The following is a 13932-nucleotide window of genomic DNA, read 5'->3' as shown; positions in this document are numbered from 1 at the left end:
GCGGCACTGTAAAAGTAAATGAATGAACAGATCCGTTAATAACTACAGGAAGATATAGGCATAATGCCAGATGTCTTATCTTGTTAAGTGTGTTGTGTTTGCTTTATCTGTTTAGTCCCAGTGTTTAAGCAAAACTTACTGTATAAGTCACACTGCAACCAGTAATGATATATCAAGAGTCGAGATTTTGTATAATATTTCCAAGAAGTTCTGGTGTACGCTGTGGTAAGCACTCTAGTAAATACTCTAGTAATTGTGATTTGGCAGTGTATATTCAGGATGCCTAGAAACGGATTAGGACTGCATGGTGTGGGGTTTGCTTGTGCAGAATTGTATTGTGAGCGGTGGGGAGGGGGTGGGACGGAGCAATTATACTCACTACTGGCATATGGCCTCTGTTGCCATGGCACTGTTTACTATTGTCCCCTGGTCTCCAGCAACTCAAGTTAAAATATTTGCTAACATTGCAAAGCTTTACGACCTAAATTGACGAATTGAAATGACCCAAAGCATAGGTTGAACTTGCACTGAGTGGTGTTTGAACTTGATTATTTTGCTTCTAGGTAAATGTCTGCTTATGTGGTTGCAAAAGAAAGGATAATGGTAAGAAAATGGCATACACTTTTAAAAATAAAGGTTACAAAATGGGTTTTTGCAGTGATGCCATGGATGAATTTTGGTTCCTCAATAAACCTTTCAGTGAACAGTTCTTAAAATAACCTTTCTTTTCTAAGTTTGGATAACATTTTAAAAACCTGAAGAATATTTTCCACTATGAAAACATTTTGTGAAATAAAACGTTCTACACTAATACAAATAAAGGTTCTTTATTGGGATTGATGGATCCATGAAAAACCTTTAACATCCAGATAACCTTGCCATTGCGCAAAAGGTTCTTTATAGTGGAATCATTTATTTTAAATTATTAAAATGCTTTTCACACTAAGAAAAAATGACTCTTTTAAGAACTGTTCATTAAAAAAGTTCTTTGGTGAAAACAAAACTGGTTCTTGATGTGAAAACCCTTGAGGAACCTATATTTTTAAGAATGTATTGTTAAAGGGGTCATCAGATGCCCATTTTCCACAAGTTGATATGATTCTTTAGGATCTTAGGGAAAAGTATGTAACATAGTTTGGTTAAAATTTCTCAATGGTATAACACCCTTTTTACCCTATCAAAAACATCTATTTTCAGAGCAAGCAATTTTGTAGCATTTACCTTTAAATGCAAATGAGCTCTGCTGACCCAACCCTTCTCTTCCAGCCTCTCTAAAGGGCTGTTGATAAATAAAATTTGTGCTAAAAATGCACAGTGTGAGCGACACCTCGTGGTACCATCACAGAGCAGCTAAAAATCACTTTCCAGAACATTCTCATTCACCATTCCTGGCTGTTGGAATGATCTTCCCACCCCTATCCGGAATGCTAAATATCTGATAATTTTCAAGCAACAGCTGAAAACCCATCTCTTTCGAAGCTACTTGACTTCATTGACTGTTTGGACACACTTTGGGAGCTGATGCTTGAGACAGTGGAGGAGGTTAAGATGCTCCAGGCTTATAGGTGTGGAAATTAATGTGTCTTTATCATAGCTGAAGGGAACAACAATATGATTGCAGATGAACAAACAAGCGAACATGACACACAAGCACATTCAAGCAAAAACCAGCATATATTAGTTCTGTTAAACAAAGCAAAACCTAATGTCCGTCCTGTGCTCTCACCGAGCGCTCTCTCCTCTGCATCATGAGTAGACAAGTTTGTTTTGGCCCTCGGCCCAACTCACTTTTCTAAAGCGTTTTTGAAAAAAATACCCCATCTTTAACAAGTTTTTTAAAAAACACTATACTTTATATACTACTCATTATAGGGTGGTTGTGTACACACACTGCCAACACACATTTCAGTTCAAACAAATTGTAAAAGTGCATGTAGCATCCGATGACCCTTTTAAAGGTTATTTATGGAACCATAGATGCTAATAAAAAGAACCTTTATTTTTAAGAGTCTATACTGAACAAAATTATAAACGCAACAGTTTTGTTTTAGCCCCCATTTTTCATGAGCTAAACTCAAAGATCTAAGACTTTTTCTATGTACACAAAAGGCCTATTTCTATCAGATACTGTAAAAAAATCAGTCTAAATCTGTGTTAGTGAGCACTTCTCTTTGGCCGAGATAGTCGATCCACCTCACAGGTGTGGCATATCAAGATGCTGATTAGACAGCATGATTATTGCACAGGTGTGCCACAATAAAAGGCCACTCTAAAATGTGCAGTTTTATCACACAGCACAATGCCACATATGTCGTAAGTTTTGAGAGAGAATGAAATTGGTGTTGCCCATGAATTTAATGTTAACCGCAGACCACTTGTAACCACACCAGCCTAGGATCTCCACATCCAGCATCTTCACCTCCAAGATCATCTGAGACCAGCCACTCGGACAGCTACTGCTACAATCGGTTTGCATAACCAAAGAATTTCTGCACAAACTGTCAGAAACCATCTCAGGGAAGCTCATCTGCATGCTCTTCGTCCTCATCGGGGTCTCGACCTGACTGCAGTTTGACGTCGTAACCGACTTGATTGGGCAAATGCTCACATTTGATGGGGTCTGGCACTTTGTAGAGGTGTTCTCTTCACGGATAAATCCTCGTTTTCACTGTACAGGGCAGATGGCAGACAGCATGTATGGTGTTGTGTGGGTGAGCGGTTTGCTGATTTCATCATTGGGGATCGAGTGGCCCGTGGTGGTGGTGGGGTTATGGTATGGGCAGGCACATGTTATGGACAACGAACACGGGGGCATTTTATTGATGGCATTAATAAAATGAGGCCCATTGTTGTGCCATTCATCCACATCACCTCATATTGTAGCATGATAATGCACGGCCCCATGTTGCAAGGATCTGTACTGTACACAATTCCTCGAAGCTGAAAACATCCCAGTTCTTGCATGTCCAGCATACTCACAGGACATGTCACCCATTGAGCATTTTTGGGATCCTCTGGATCTGTGTATACGACAACGTGTTCTAGTTCCTGCCAATATCCAGCGACTTCGCACAGCCATTGAAGAGGAGTGGACCAACATTCCACAGGGCACAATAAACAACCTGATCAACTCTATGCGAATGAGATGTGTTGCACTGCGTGAGGCAAATGGTAGTCACACCAGATACTGACTGGTTTTCGGACCCAGAGAAATAGGCCTTTTGTGTACATGAAAAGTCTTAGATCTTTGAGTTCAGCTCATGAAAAATGGGGGCAAACACAAAAGTGTTGTGTTTATAATTTTGTTCAGTATATTTGGCTTACAGTTTCCTTGAGGACGAATTTCAGCTGGTAAACATAAATGTATATTTTTTCACATTAAAACTGTCCATAAGCCTTAGTTCATGATGCAAAAACAACGACTTTATTCAGCATTGTCTTCTCTTCTGGGTCTGTTGTGACTGAGCGCATTCACTGCAGTGTAGTGATATCAATTTTTCGTTCGTTATCTGGCTCGGCTCGGTGTTCATCTTTAGTTCTCTATTCACAGCAGTTCAGTCAGTGTACTGTTTGACTAAATGAATTACTCCGGTATATTGGTTTGTTTTAACTACGAGGGAGTGTTAGCCACATTAAAAAAGTTAACAGCTTAAGTAATTTGTGGATTAATGCTTATTGGAGAAGCGAACCATTCCAAACGATTCAGTTTGATTTGGTGAACTGGTTCAAGAAGATCCAGTTACATCGAGTGATTCGTTCAAGAACCGGATATCACTACACTGCAGTGAACGTGCTCACAACAGACCCGGAAGAGAAGACAATGCTGAATAAAGTCGTCGTTTTTGTTATTTTTGGACCAAAATTTATTTTTGATGCTTCAAAAAATTCTAACTGACCCTCTGATGTCACATGGACTACTTTAAAGACGTTTTTATTACATTTCTGGACATGGACAGTAGACCGTACACACACTTTCAATGGAGGGACAGAAAGTTCTCGGACTAAATCTAAAATATCTTAAACTGTGTTTTGAAGATGAACTGAGGTCTTACGGGTTTGGAACGACATGAGGGTGAGTCATTAATTACATCATTTTCCTTTTTGGGTGAACTAACCCTTTAAAGACTGCTATTGATGTGTTGTCATGCAATTATCTGGTAATATCTTAAGCAAACAAACACTCTAAAGGCAAATCTGGAAGAAAGAAATTTGTTAATGTGTAATATACTACGTGTGATCACACTCACAAAATATTTTTTTTCTTTTGAATATTTCTCCTCTTTGCTTCCTAATCTAAGTTTCAAATAAGCCTGGCATTCTATATTACGAATATTATTGGCTTTCTGAGGAATTGTTTCTCTTCCTCTTTTGTAAGTCTCTTTGTATAAAAGTGTCAGCTAAATGTGTAAATGTAAACACAAGGATCTGCCATAGGCCTACAGGTACGATAACATGAAAATAATATTTAATTCACTGGATTATATATCCATTTGATTGCCAGGTTTCTTTAATCTGCTAAAAAATAGCTCTACCCCTTATATGATAGTTTGGTGGTCTAGAGATGGTCTCTCAGTGTGGTTTCAGTTTGGTCTGGGCAATTATTGATCAGGCTATGAATGTAACTTAAGCTGGTTGAAGATTTGTTTTTCAGCAGGGTGTTTAAAAGCGAGGAAGGGAAAAACTATGACGAGTGAAATTATATTTTTCAAAAAGAAAGAAAAAAAACTTTTTATTGTGGGTTTTATTATTGAGAGAAGTTAACAGGGGATCATTGCTCACGAATAACTGGATGAGTCATACCGAGAAAAGGTAATCACTGGCAATGATGTAGACCGGCTGCAGGGCAAACCCCGTAGTGGAATACCCTTGTTGAGGTCCGTACAGTCAGTGAACGAGTGCATAAATCAGTCTTGAAAGCATCGCCAATGAGATTCGCCGTCTCAAATTCTCTGCACGATGTAGACCAATCGGAACAGGCGTTACATAAACTGCAGTACGACTATTGGCTCAAAGAGACGAGGACGTTTTGTAAACGCTTTCTGTACAACCCCATCTCTTTCGCAGGTGGTGCATGTTCTGAAACAGCTTGAAATGTTCAGGAGTAACTGAGACTGTCGTTTGTAATAAGCGTAATTTATTTCTAGTTTCGCGTTTTCTTTTTGACACTGACCAAAGAGCATGTGCGGCGTGGTCGAGGGGCGTGTTTTTATTCCACCAAGGCCACTTTCTTCTGGTTAATATACAGTGCTGCTTTGAGTGTGTGCTGAATTACGGGTGCTATCCGTGTGTCTGCATTGAGAGAAAAAAAATGAGAGAGAGAGAATAAACGTTCATGCAGCGCAGAGCTTGAATGAAATCCGTCGTTAAACGGATACAAGTTCACGTACATTTATTTAGACATTCGCAGGATCTCTCCGTTTTCTCCTCCAACCATCGGCATCGGGGTTTGAAGTGGTCATGCCTTTTGTTTTAATTTGGGAGACAAGACTGCGGAGCCATTTGCACGATGATGATGATTCACGACTGGACGGAGTTTAAAAAATGAGGAAGCATTTTTTTCTAAAGATACTAAAAAGATAGAGGAGAGGCCTTGTCGTCCCGCAGGCCGTGATCTGTGCATGGGAAAAGGGAGAAGAAAGGAAGAAAAAACGAGCCAGATGAATAAAAATCGAGTGAAATGGAGCACGAGAAATGCGCGTGGGGAAATACGCACCATATCAATAATGACGGCGGTGTGCGCGACAACCAGATCGATCCAAACAAAATGAAGCACTTCGCCTCTTGAGCATTTAAACTGATATATATTTTTTATTTCCAATTTTAAAGGAGAGGGGATTCCCGTGCTTTTAGAGAGTTGCAAACAGCGCTCAAGTTCCATGCAAGTTCTCCTCTCCGCCTTATTTTGATTCCTTTGATTATTTCACTACGTTACTTTGTTTTCGGCGGGTTTGAATTATTTTTGACCCGGATCCATAGCGTTGATATTATTCAATGGAATTATGTTATCAGTTACCGGTTTTGCCTCTAGACAGGCCGGTTCCCAAACATGTTCTCAGCCGGAGGGGAGCCATTAGTTTCAGCTCCAGTTCCTCTTTATTCGGAGCCCCCGACCCGAGGCAGCTGTCACAGGTAAAGAACAAAACATTATGGCTGTGTGTCAAAACCTAGCGAGCTCCCTACCTAGAGAATCAGCCGCGCGTTCCGAACGTTCAGTCGAATGCTCAGAAATGTTGCCTGTAGAAAAATTTTACAGTTCTGGTTCCGAATTACTAGTAAAGATTGCTATGTAGATTTAGTGCTTTTAAATAAATATTTGAAGAAAGAAAATGTAATTCATGTTACTTTCTTTGCTCTGTTATCAAATTACTTTTTAATGAATGATACACATTACATTTATTTGTTTATTTGACAAATATCATAATCATGATAACTACTAGTTGTCATATTAACTAGTCACTAACCACAAGTTTCAGGTGTAAGTACAGCATAACTTGGTTGTTTACGAGTCGAACATGGCGAAAGAAATAAGCTATTCTGGTTAATTCAGCAGCCATTCATAAATTCTTTTGATTCACTAAAAAGAACCGGACCACACATTCTTGAACTCTCAACGCAAACGAACCTCTTGAAAATCTTCCAGTTCCTGTATTTGTATTGAACTGGCTCTTCTCACTACTAGGTAGGCAGCTCACAAGGTTTTGAGACGAGGCTCGATTTCTGTTTATGCTCAATTATTAGTGTGCTTGTTCGGGGTCTTGATTTATGTACTCAGAAGTCCCCAAGTGTCAGGGCTTGACAAGAGACAGCGTTATTTTCCCTAATTGTCTGTTGTCGCTGTTATTCTGAGGTGTTGGCAACACAAAATATGTTTTTTGTCCCTTTGGGCCACATGCTGACAGTCTTTTCAGGCTGAAAGTGTGTCACTACCCCCCCCCCCCCCACACACACACACACAATGTTTGAATTTGTTGCGATCCTTTTGGACAGCCTTCTTGCAACTTGTTACTCAGTGTCCACTGGGGAAATTTTAGGTGTTTCTCTGCTACTCTAACAAGCTGACTGTTTCATCTGGTGCTTTTAACCCTGAAAAACCTTGACATGTGAAATAATAGTCAGAAAGGTCTATTTTTTTTAAATTAAACTGTTTATTGAACCCTTACAAGTTTGTATATATGTTTTGTATCACATTGGATGCATCAGGCTCATATAGTGACAATATGGAGCTCACACTTGTGAAAGAAAAATACCTTAGAGACCAAAACGGAGCAAAAATATGCAATTCAGTACAGATGATATTTATATGGACAGAGAGAGAGAATGTCGGTGGCTTGTAATGCAAATACATGACAATTTTATATATCATATATCAGACTACTTGTATATAATATCACAAATAAATACTATAAATACCAGTCACTAGTTTTATGATTAAAACTCAATAGTTTTTATTGTGGGGCAAAACATATAATGTAATGCAATACAATGATGATTGAAAGATAAACGTTCCTCAAAAGCCTGTTGTATCATATTTCATAAGTACATTTTAACATTTGACTAAAAATTATGCATGGATGATCATGTAAATCTACTGTAAGTTAAATCTTTAAATATTACTAATGACATTACAAAAAATTTACCTCAAAAATCGTTAAAGGGACTGTAAGTAGGAATTACTCCCATCTAGTGGTGAAATTGCATTTTGCATTCAAACTAATTTTGCTCTCCAGCGCCTCGCTTTTTCAAATGCGCGTTGCATCTACGGTAGGCGATATGTACCAAAAAGCTTTGACAGGATGTCTTCTAATAGCACTTCGTTTTGGCGACGATGTTTTCTTCTCCTGTGGCGCAGCATATGTATGGTCCATAATAAGAATGCAATCCAGACTTTTAAACTTGCCGGTGCAGTTTCAAGCGCCTCTCACTGCTCTGCACCTGCGTTTCTGGCTCTGACCGAAAACGCGTTGTGGAAACGCGTTGGCTTATTACTTTTTTGTCCCTCTCTGCTATTATAGTTTTGCAAGATGGCGGAACTACATGGAAGCCTCCGTCGACCTACCCGTCCCATGTATATAAAGATAATAAATTCTTCATTTACGAGGATTAGTTTAAACATTGGCATAGGTATTTGTACACCATTTAGGGCATATTTATGAATAAAAATATTGATTTTAGATAATAAAATACCTAAAAAGTTACTTATTGTCCCTTTAAAGCTTTCACAACAAAAATACATATGTAACATGACCTGAAGGTGGATATTTTGACCTTATGTTAAAAGGTATTTTTCTTGCTAAGAAATTGAGTCAGAAAATGTAGTAGATTGTGTTGCAACAGGTTTTTCAGCAAAGTTTTGATTATGTTCATAATTTAGAGGCTTTAGAAATTCATATATGATACCGTAAGCTTCATGGGGTTAAGTAGCATTGCATGTCTTTCAACCATGTTGAAATGGATTATAAAGTGTTGCATGCTTTTTTTAAACAAAAATATATACTGATGAAGCAGTAAAACAGTTGCTTGCACATTGAGTAATATAATGCTTTTGTGTGCTAGATATCGAGTATAAAGGCATTGAATATGCTTTTAAGATGAACTGTAATCTGTTGTCGCCCTGTACTGAATCTTTATTGAGAGATAACACATATCTCGAACATTGTCACTCACTGTACTTGATAAAGTGCATGATAAATTTACTAGTCTTGCAGCAAGCTCACACAGTGAGAGATAACAACATGCTTCGCCAATGAAAGAAGCCCTGCAGGGCTTCAAGGCCCAGAATTTCAGATGTAGTCAGTCAATAATAAGGGTCATGTCACCAAGCGCCCGCTTGTATTGGGAGTTAGATTAGATAACCCTTCTGTCCAGTGTATTGCCTCAACTGCCCCTTATTGTCTGAGTCTACCAGATGCTATCAGCATCTTTTAAGTCAATCATATGCAAATGTATTTGATTACTGCTTTTCTGGTCAAACTACGGATTGCAGAATGGTTGGAATTGTTATAAAGAACAACAGTAACCACATTAGCATGATTTTCTAACTCGCTCTCCATCCTAACAGGTGTTCTGTCAGGGGAGTAATTGTTTCCCTCGGTTTTTAATACAATTTTGAGGTCCATTGGGAGTTTGACCCAGAATGCATTGAGACCTATTTGCCTCTGTTAATGGCATTGCTTTGGCAAGCTTTGTGTAAAAAGCATTCGTCCCTTATCTCTGTCTGTTATGCTGCATGCATGAAAGCCCAGCAGCTACAACCGCCTTCTCTAAAAACACAATGCCTGACTAAGTGCCTCCCAGAGAGCTTGCTCTGAAACCTACCAAAGCTCTGGCTTGAATTTCATCTGTGGGTGGAATGTGGGATAGACCTGGAGCAGCTCTTGGCCCTCGGTCTTGACAAGTCCAGGCCTTTGTGCTCCCTTCGTATGGAAGGGGTGGTCATTCGGGATTTCTGTAGTGACGAATAAACTGGTCACATTTGCCAGCCTGTTCCCGACCCAGCTCGCAGTGCAGCCCTTTAGACAATATTACCATGAAAAAGATGAGATCAGCCTGGTCTTAGATTTTTTATGTGTAGCCCATCTTTCCACCAAGTTAAGGCCCCATTTCTAGTCCTGTATATTCAGTTTTTAAAATATTCTAGACTTTGTTAAATTGCTTGACAAGCTCAAGTGTTATTTCCTGTGTTGATGTGGGCTTAAGTAACATTACATTCATGAACTGTGCAAGTTCTATTCAGTTTGGTGTATTGGATTGGATGTTATGTACAGTGCAAGATGAGTCATCAATATTTTGCTCTTCTAAAAGAGTGTTGTAATCATATTTTATATGTATAATAAATATTTATCATCAGTAGTCACTACTACTACTACTACTACTACTACTACCAGTAGTAGTAACAGCAACAACATATATTTTATGCAATTAATAATAATAATAATAATATAATCAATAGTAATATTGTTAATGGCATATTTGTATGCACATTTATGTGTGTGTGTGTGAATCTATAGCTATAATAATAATGTTAATATCGTTTTAAATGGCATGTAAATAGGAGTATTTTAAGTTGACATATTATTATTTTAAATGTGTATTATTATACAATGATAGCATTTGCTATGATAATATTAACATTTATAATATCACTGATGCCATTTACTATGATAATATTTACATTATTATTGTCATTATTATTAAAAGGAATGGTTATTGTTATCATTAGTAGTAGTAGTATACATTTTATGCAATAAAATATAATAAATGAAATAATATTAATATTAGCATTGGAAATATATTTGTATAAACAAAATATGAATTAAAATATACAAATAAAGTATATACATCTTTTATTTATTTATATATATATATATATATATATATATATATATATGATATAATTATTATTATTTTAAATAAATATGTATATCTGCTAGAAGTTAATGTTCAATTTTTATGAGAATACCAGCATATAAATGGCTTCAGAGCTAACAGACATGGACTAAAAGCTATACAACACATTTGGTTTTTCATGGTTTTAAAGTAGTTTGATGTCGTGCCATTCAAAGAGATTAATGTTGAACCATAGTTTTTACTGAAATTTAGAAGAGTTTCTGCACATTTGGCGATAAGAGAAAGTGTTTAGCATCTCCATGCATCAGCTATAAAGCACAGCATTCAACAGATTGTTGTATGTCACAAACAGTGCCTCAGAGTTGGAGCAGAAGCATTTTAGATGGTTATATATACACTTTGCAGGCTTGTAGAGGAAGGGCAATTATCTTTTGTAAACACAGAATTTTTGTGTTCGTGCAGTCATAAAACATAAGTGACTGTTGCAATGCGTGTGTGTGTAGGTGCCCCTCGCTGCTGTGTTTGTTAGGCTACCATTGCAGAGGGAGGTTGTTAAGCATGTGCCTGGACTCTGGGGGCAGTGGTTTGGGTTACAGCCAACATCACAGATGGCCAGGATCTCTCACTCTCTATCGTCATTCTTCTCTTCACTCTTTTTCCCCTCTCAACTTCTCCCACACTTGTTTTTCTCAAACATGCTTTTGTAATAACCGGCTTCCCAAAAAACGAGGGTGTTGCGATATCAGCCACAGTCCATGTTTTTAGAAATGTTACATACATGCCCAAACATACTTCAAAAAACAAAGACAAGGGAATGAAAAACGTCACTCACATTGTGTTTAGTAAATTGCAACATGTGTTTTCAAGAATCCCAATAACATGCAAGATTATGACGTGCTTTCTAGCAGGTTAAGGCAGTTGAATTTTATCCTGCCGTGTCTCTGATGTGCCTGCGCTCGTGATTCACACACTTATTCATGTGCTGCGTTACTTTACTGCGTCAATGACTTATCAGCAGCTCAACAGCATGTTTTTGCCGTTTAGGCAGAGCAGCCGTTCCAGAGCGGCATGTGAAGCATTGCGGTCCTCCAGTGTGTCCTCCATATCTGTGGGCTCTCGCTGACACTGTTGGCATCTAGTTTGTGCATTCAGAGCCAAAGGTATATCACATCATTGTGTATGTTTGGCTGGAAGACCGTTTTGTTGGAGGTCATATCAGCCGTGTTTGGTGGTGCAGACAGGGCGAGGAGGATTTTTTTTGTTTATCTCACTCATGCGATAAGGTTTTTTTTGTGCTGTGTTGGACTGACGTAGTTTCAGGATGTGGTAAGAATGAGGAGGGGGTAAGAAGTGTTACTGTTCGGTTTTCAGTATTTCACAACTTGCTGCTGGTGTGTGTAAATGTGTGAGTAACCCTTGCACTGCCAAGACTGCTTTCACATTCAACATTAAGTTTCAATTGCGTTTGCATTCGCTCCGTGTTTATAGTTAGTTTTTCTGCTGTTCAGGTCAATAGGTTTTAAAGACGCAGTTTGAAAGGAGGCACATCAGGATGGCGGATCTTGTGCATTTATGTATTGTGTTCATTTGGAAATGACGCAAATCTCCGCCCTTGTTGACAGGCATCTATTCAGTATCTCACTGTACTGATGTCATTTCCCTTACATATGGGCCCCTGAGATATTTTGTTTGGGTGGCATTTCTGCACATTAAACACATTGTACTTTTTTTTTTTTTGAGTAATTCTTATACATGATGTTACTCATTACTCCAAAACTACTGTATGTGGTGCTTGTTGGTGATTGTTTTTTTTTGTTTGTTTTTTTTCTCTTGATATGATCAGATTTATTTTATTACTTCAGTTTAAATTTTTAATATCTGTATAATATATTTAAATTACATTAAGGTTGTAATTAATTGATTAATATATAAATTCAAGTATTTGATAATTTTTAGTTTGGGTGGAATTTCTGCAAAAACAATCCCTTGCGATGAGCTTTGTTTGGTTTGTTGGCTTAACGCAGTGACTGTTGAATGTCATGTCACAATATAACACTGATTCACTTCCTGTCACGTTAATCCTTGTTAAACCACAAAATGGCCATCAGCAAATTGTGCTGCCATCTAGCAGTAAGGCTACCCAGATCTGTCACTGAAAATGCTGAGTTCACTTACACAACGTGTTGAGAAGTTTAACAGTAGGAGGGACCGCAGGTGGGACACAGTTTACTGGTGTTGCTTAATAGCCTTGTTCAAGCAAAAATGCCATCATTTACTTACATTTGTGTTGTTCCAAACCTCTTTATTTCTTTAACACAGAATAAGATATTTTGATGAACTGTTTCTGGCAATGCAAGTAATATCACTGAGTAGAGCCCGACCGATATATCGGCCGGCCGATATTATCGGCCGATATAAGCCAATTGCATTTAAATTCAGCATCGGCATTTATAACGGCCGATGAAACATGAGAAACAGAGTCTCATGCTTCACTCATGTTATGAGTGTTGCATAGTGTGCCCACCAGAGGGAGCTCTGCAGCTCCAGAGTTAACAACAGCGCCAGAAGTCCACTACAGAAGAAAGCGATCAACTGTTTTGACGGTGAGTCTGTCGTTCGTCATGTGAAATGATTGTAGATTTAGTTCATACCCTGTATATGAAAACTGTGTGGTAGTTCTAGCTAACGGTCCTATCATTATTACTTCTAAATATTCTGTAACATCACTTACAGCCGCTAATGCATTGCTATATTATATTAGCCACAAAGCTAATACCATGTTTATCAGTGGAAGAGCACGAACGTTAATAGGAGGTCAAACTATAACGTTAGCGTTTAACTTATTCTTATTCTATTGCGGTGTGTTTCCCACATAATGACCGCGTAATTGGGCCTTTCACACAGTACGCGGTATGCACGGCGCTTGCCGCTGGGCTCAGCGTTGCCCTTCAGATACAACATGATTTGCGCTGCGCTATGGCATAGGCGGAGTTTTAAAAACGTTTAGCGGGAGCTCTTTCATAGTCTGTTCCTCCTCCTTTCGGTCAGCAGCAAACATGTATCTGTCCCGTTGTAAGAAGCGAGCGATAGCGCTAGTCCTGCTAATGAGAATTAAGAGAGAAGCAAGGAAGAAGAGGCTACCCTCAGGTCCAGAGAACAATTTGGTGAATTCAGGCTGGTTACGTTACTCTAACGCTAATAGCTTCCTTTTTAGCAGGCCCCTTAAATGCTTGCTATTAACTTGTTTGAAGGTGGTTCTTCTCAAAATTGACAGCGGTGTGTTCATGACACTAACGTTAACCATTCAACTTCGAATTGATTCCGTAATCTTCCGGTAATAGTAGGCAAGACGATGTTTTGATTCAGACTGCACAAAGAGAAGAGGAGAAGATATACGGGTCTGTTGTGAATGTGTCTGTGAGAGCAAATATAGTGTAGTTACAGTAACTACAGTAGGTGCGTCAGAAATGATTAAACCAGAGGGGACATGTAAATAAATGTGAGCTGAACAAGCGCTTTTTTTTTTTTTTTTTTTTTTTTTACATATTGTTTCAAAGCAGCTTTACAGACATAACAGGAAAATGT

The 13932-nt window shown here is 38.4% G+C and overlaps 1 protein-coding gene across 6 annotated transcripts in view; it reads left to right on the top strand.

Moving 5' to 3' along the window:
• Positions 1 to 5039: 5039 nt before the first annotated feature.
• Positions 5040 to 13932, top strand: part of LOC132124058 (high affinity cAMP-specific 3',5'-cyclic phosphodiesterase 7A-like) — a 33077-nt gene continuing 24184 nt past the window's right edge. For 3 of the 6 annotated variants that reach the window (XM_059534816.1, XM_059534815.1, XM_059534814.1), the window contains exon 1: positions 5041 to 6129. In XM_059534816.1, the coding sequence (XP_059390799.1) occupies positions 5992 to 6129 (138 nt within the window). In that variant the 5' untranslated portion in view covers positions 5041 to 5991. Of the gene's footprint in view, positions 6130 to 13932 lie in introns of all 6 variants that reach the window. The other 3 variants (XM_059534820.1, XM_059534817.1, XM_059534813.1) reach the window with 2 other exon arrangements.

Source organism: Carassius carassius, chromosome 42 (genome assembly GCF_963082965.1).
Source record: "Carassius carassius chromosome 42, fCarCar2.1, whole genome shotgun sequence".
In the NCBI taxonomy this organism is placed as follows: Eukaryota; Metazoa; Chordata; class Actinopteri; order Cypriniformes; family Cyprinidae; genus Carassius; species Carassius carassius.
This window is presented reverse-complemented; position numbering and strand designations above follow the sequence as displayed.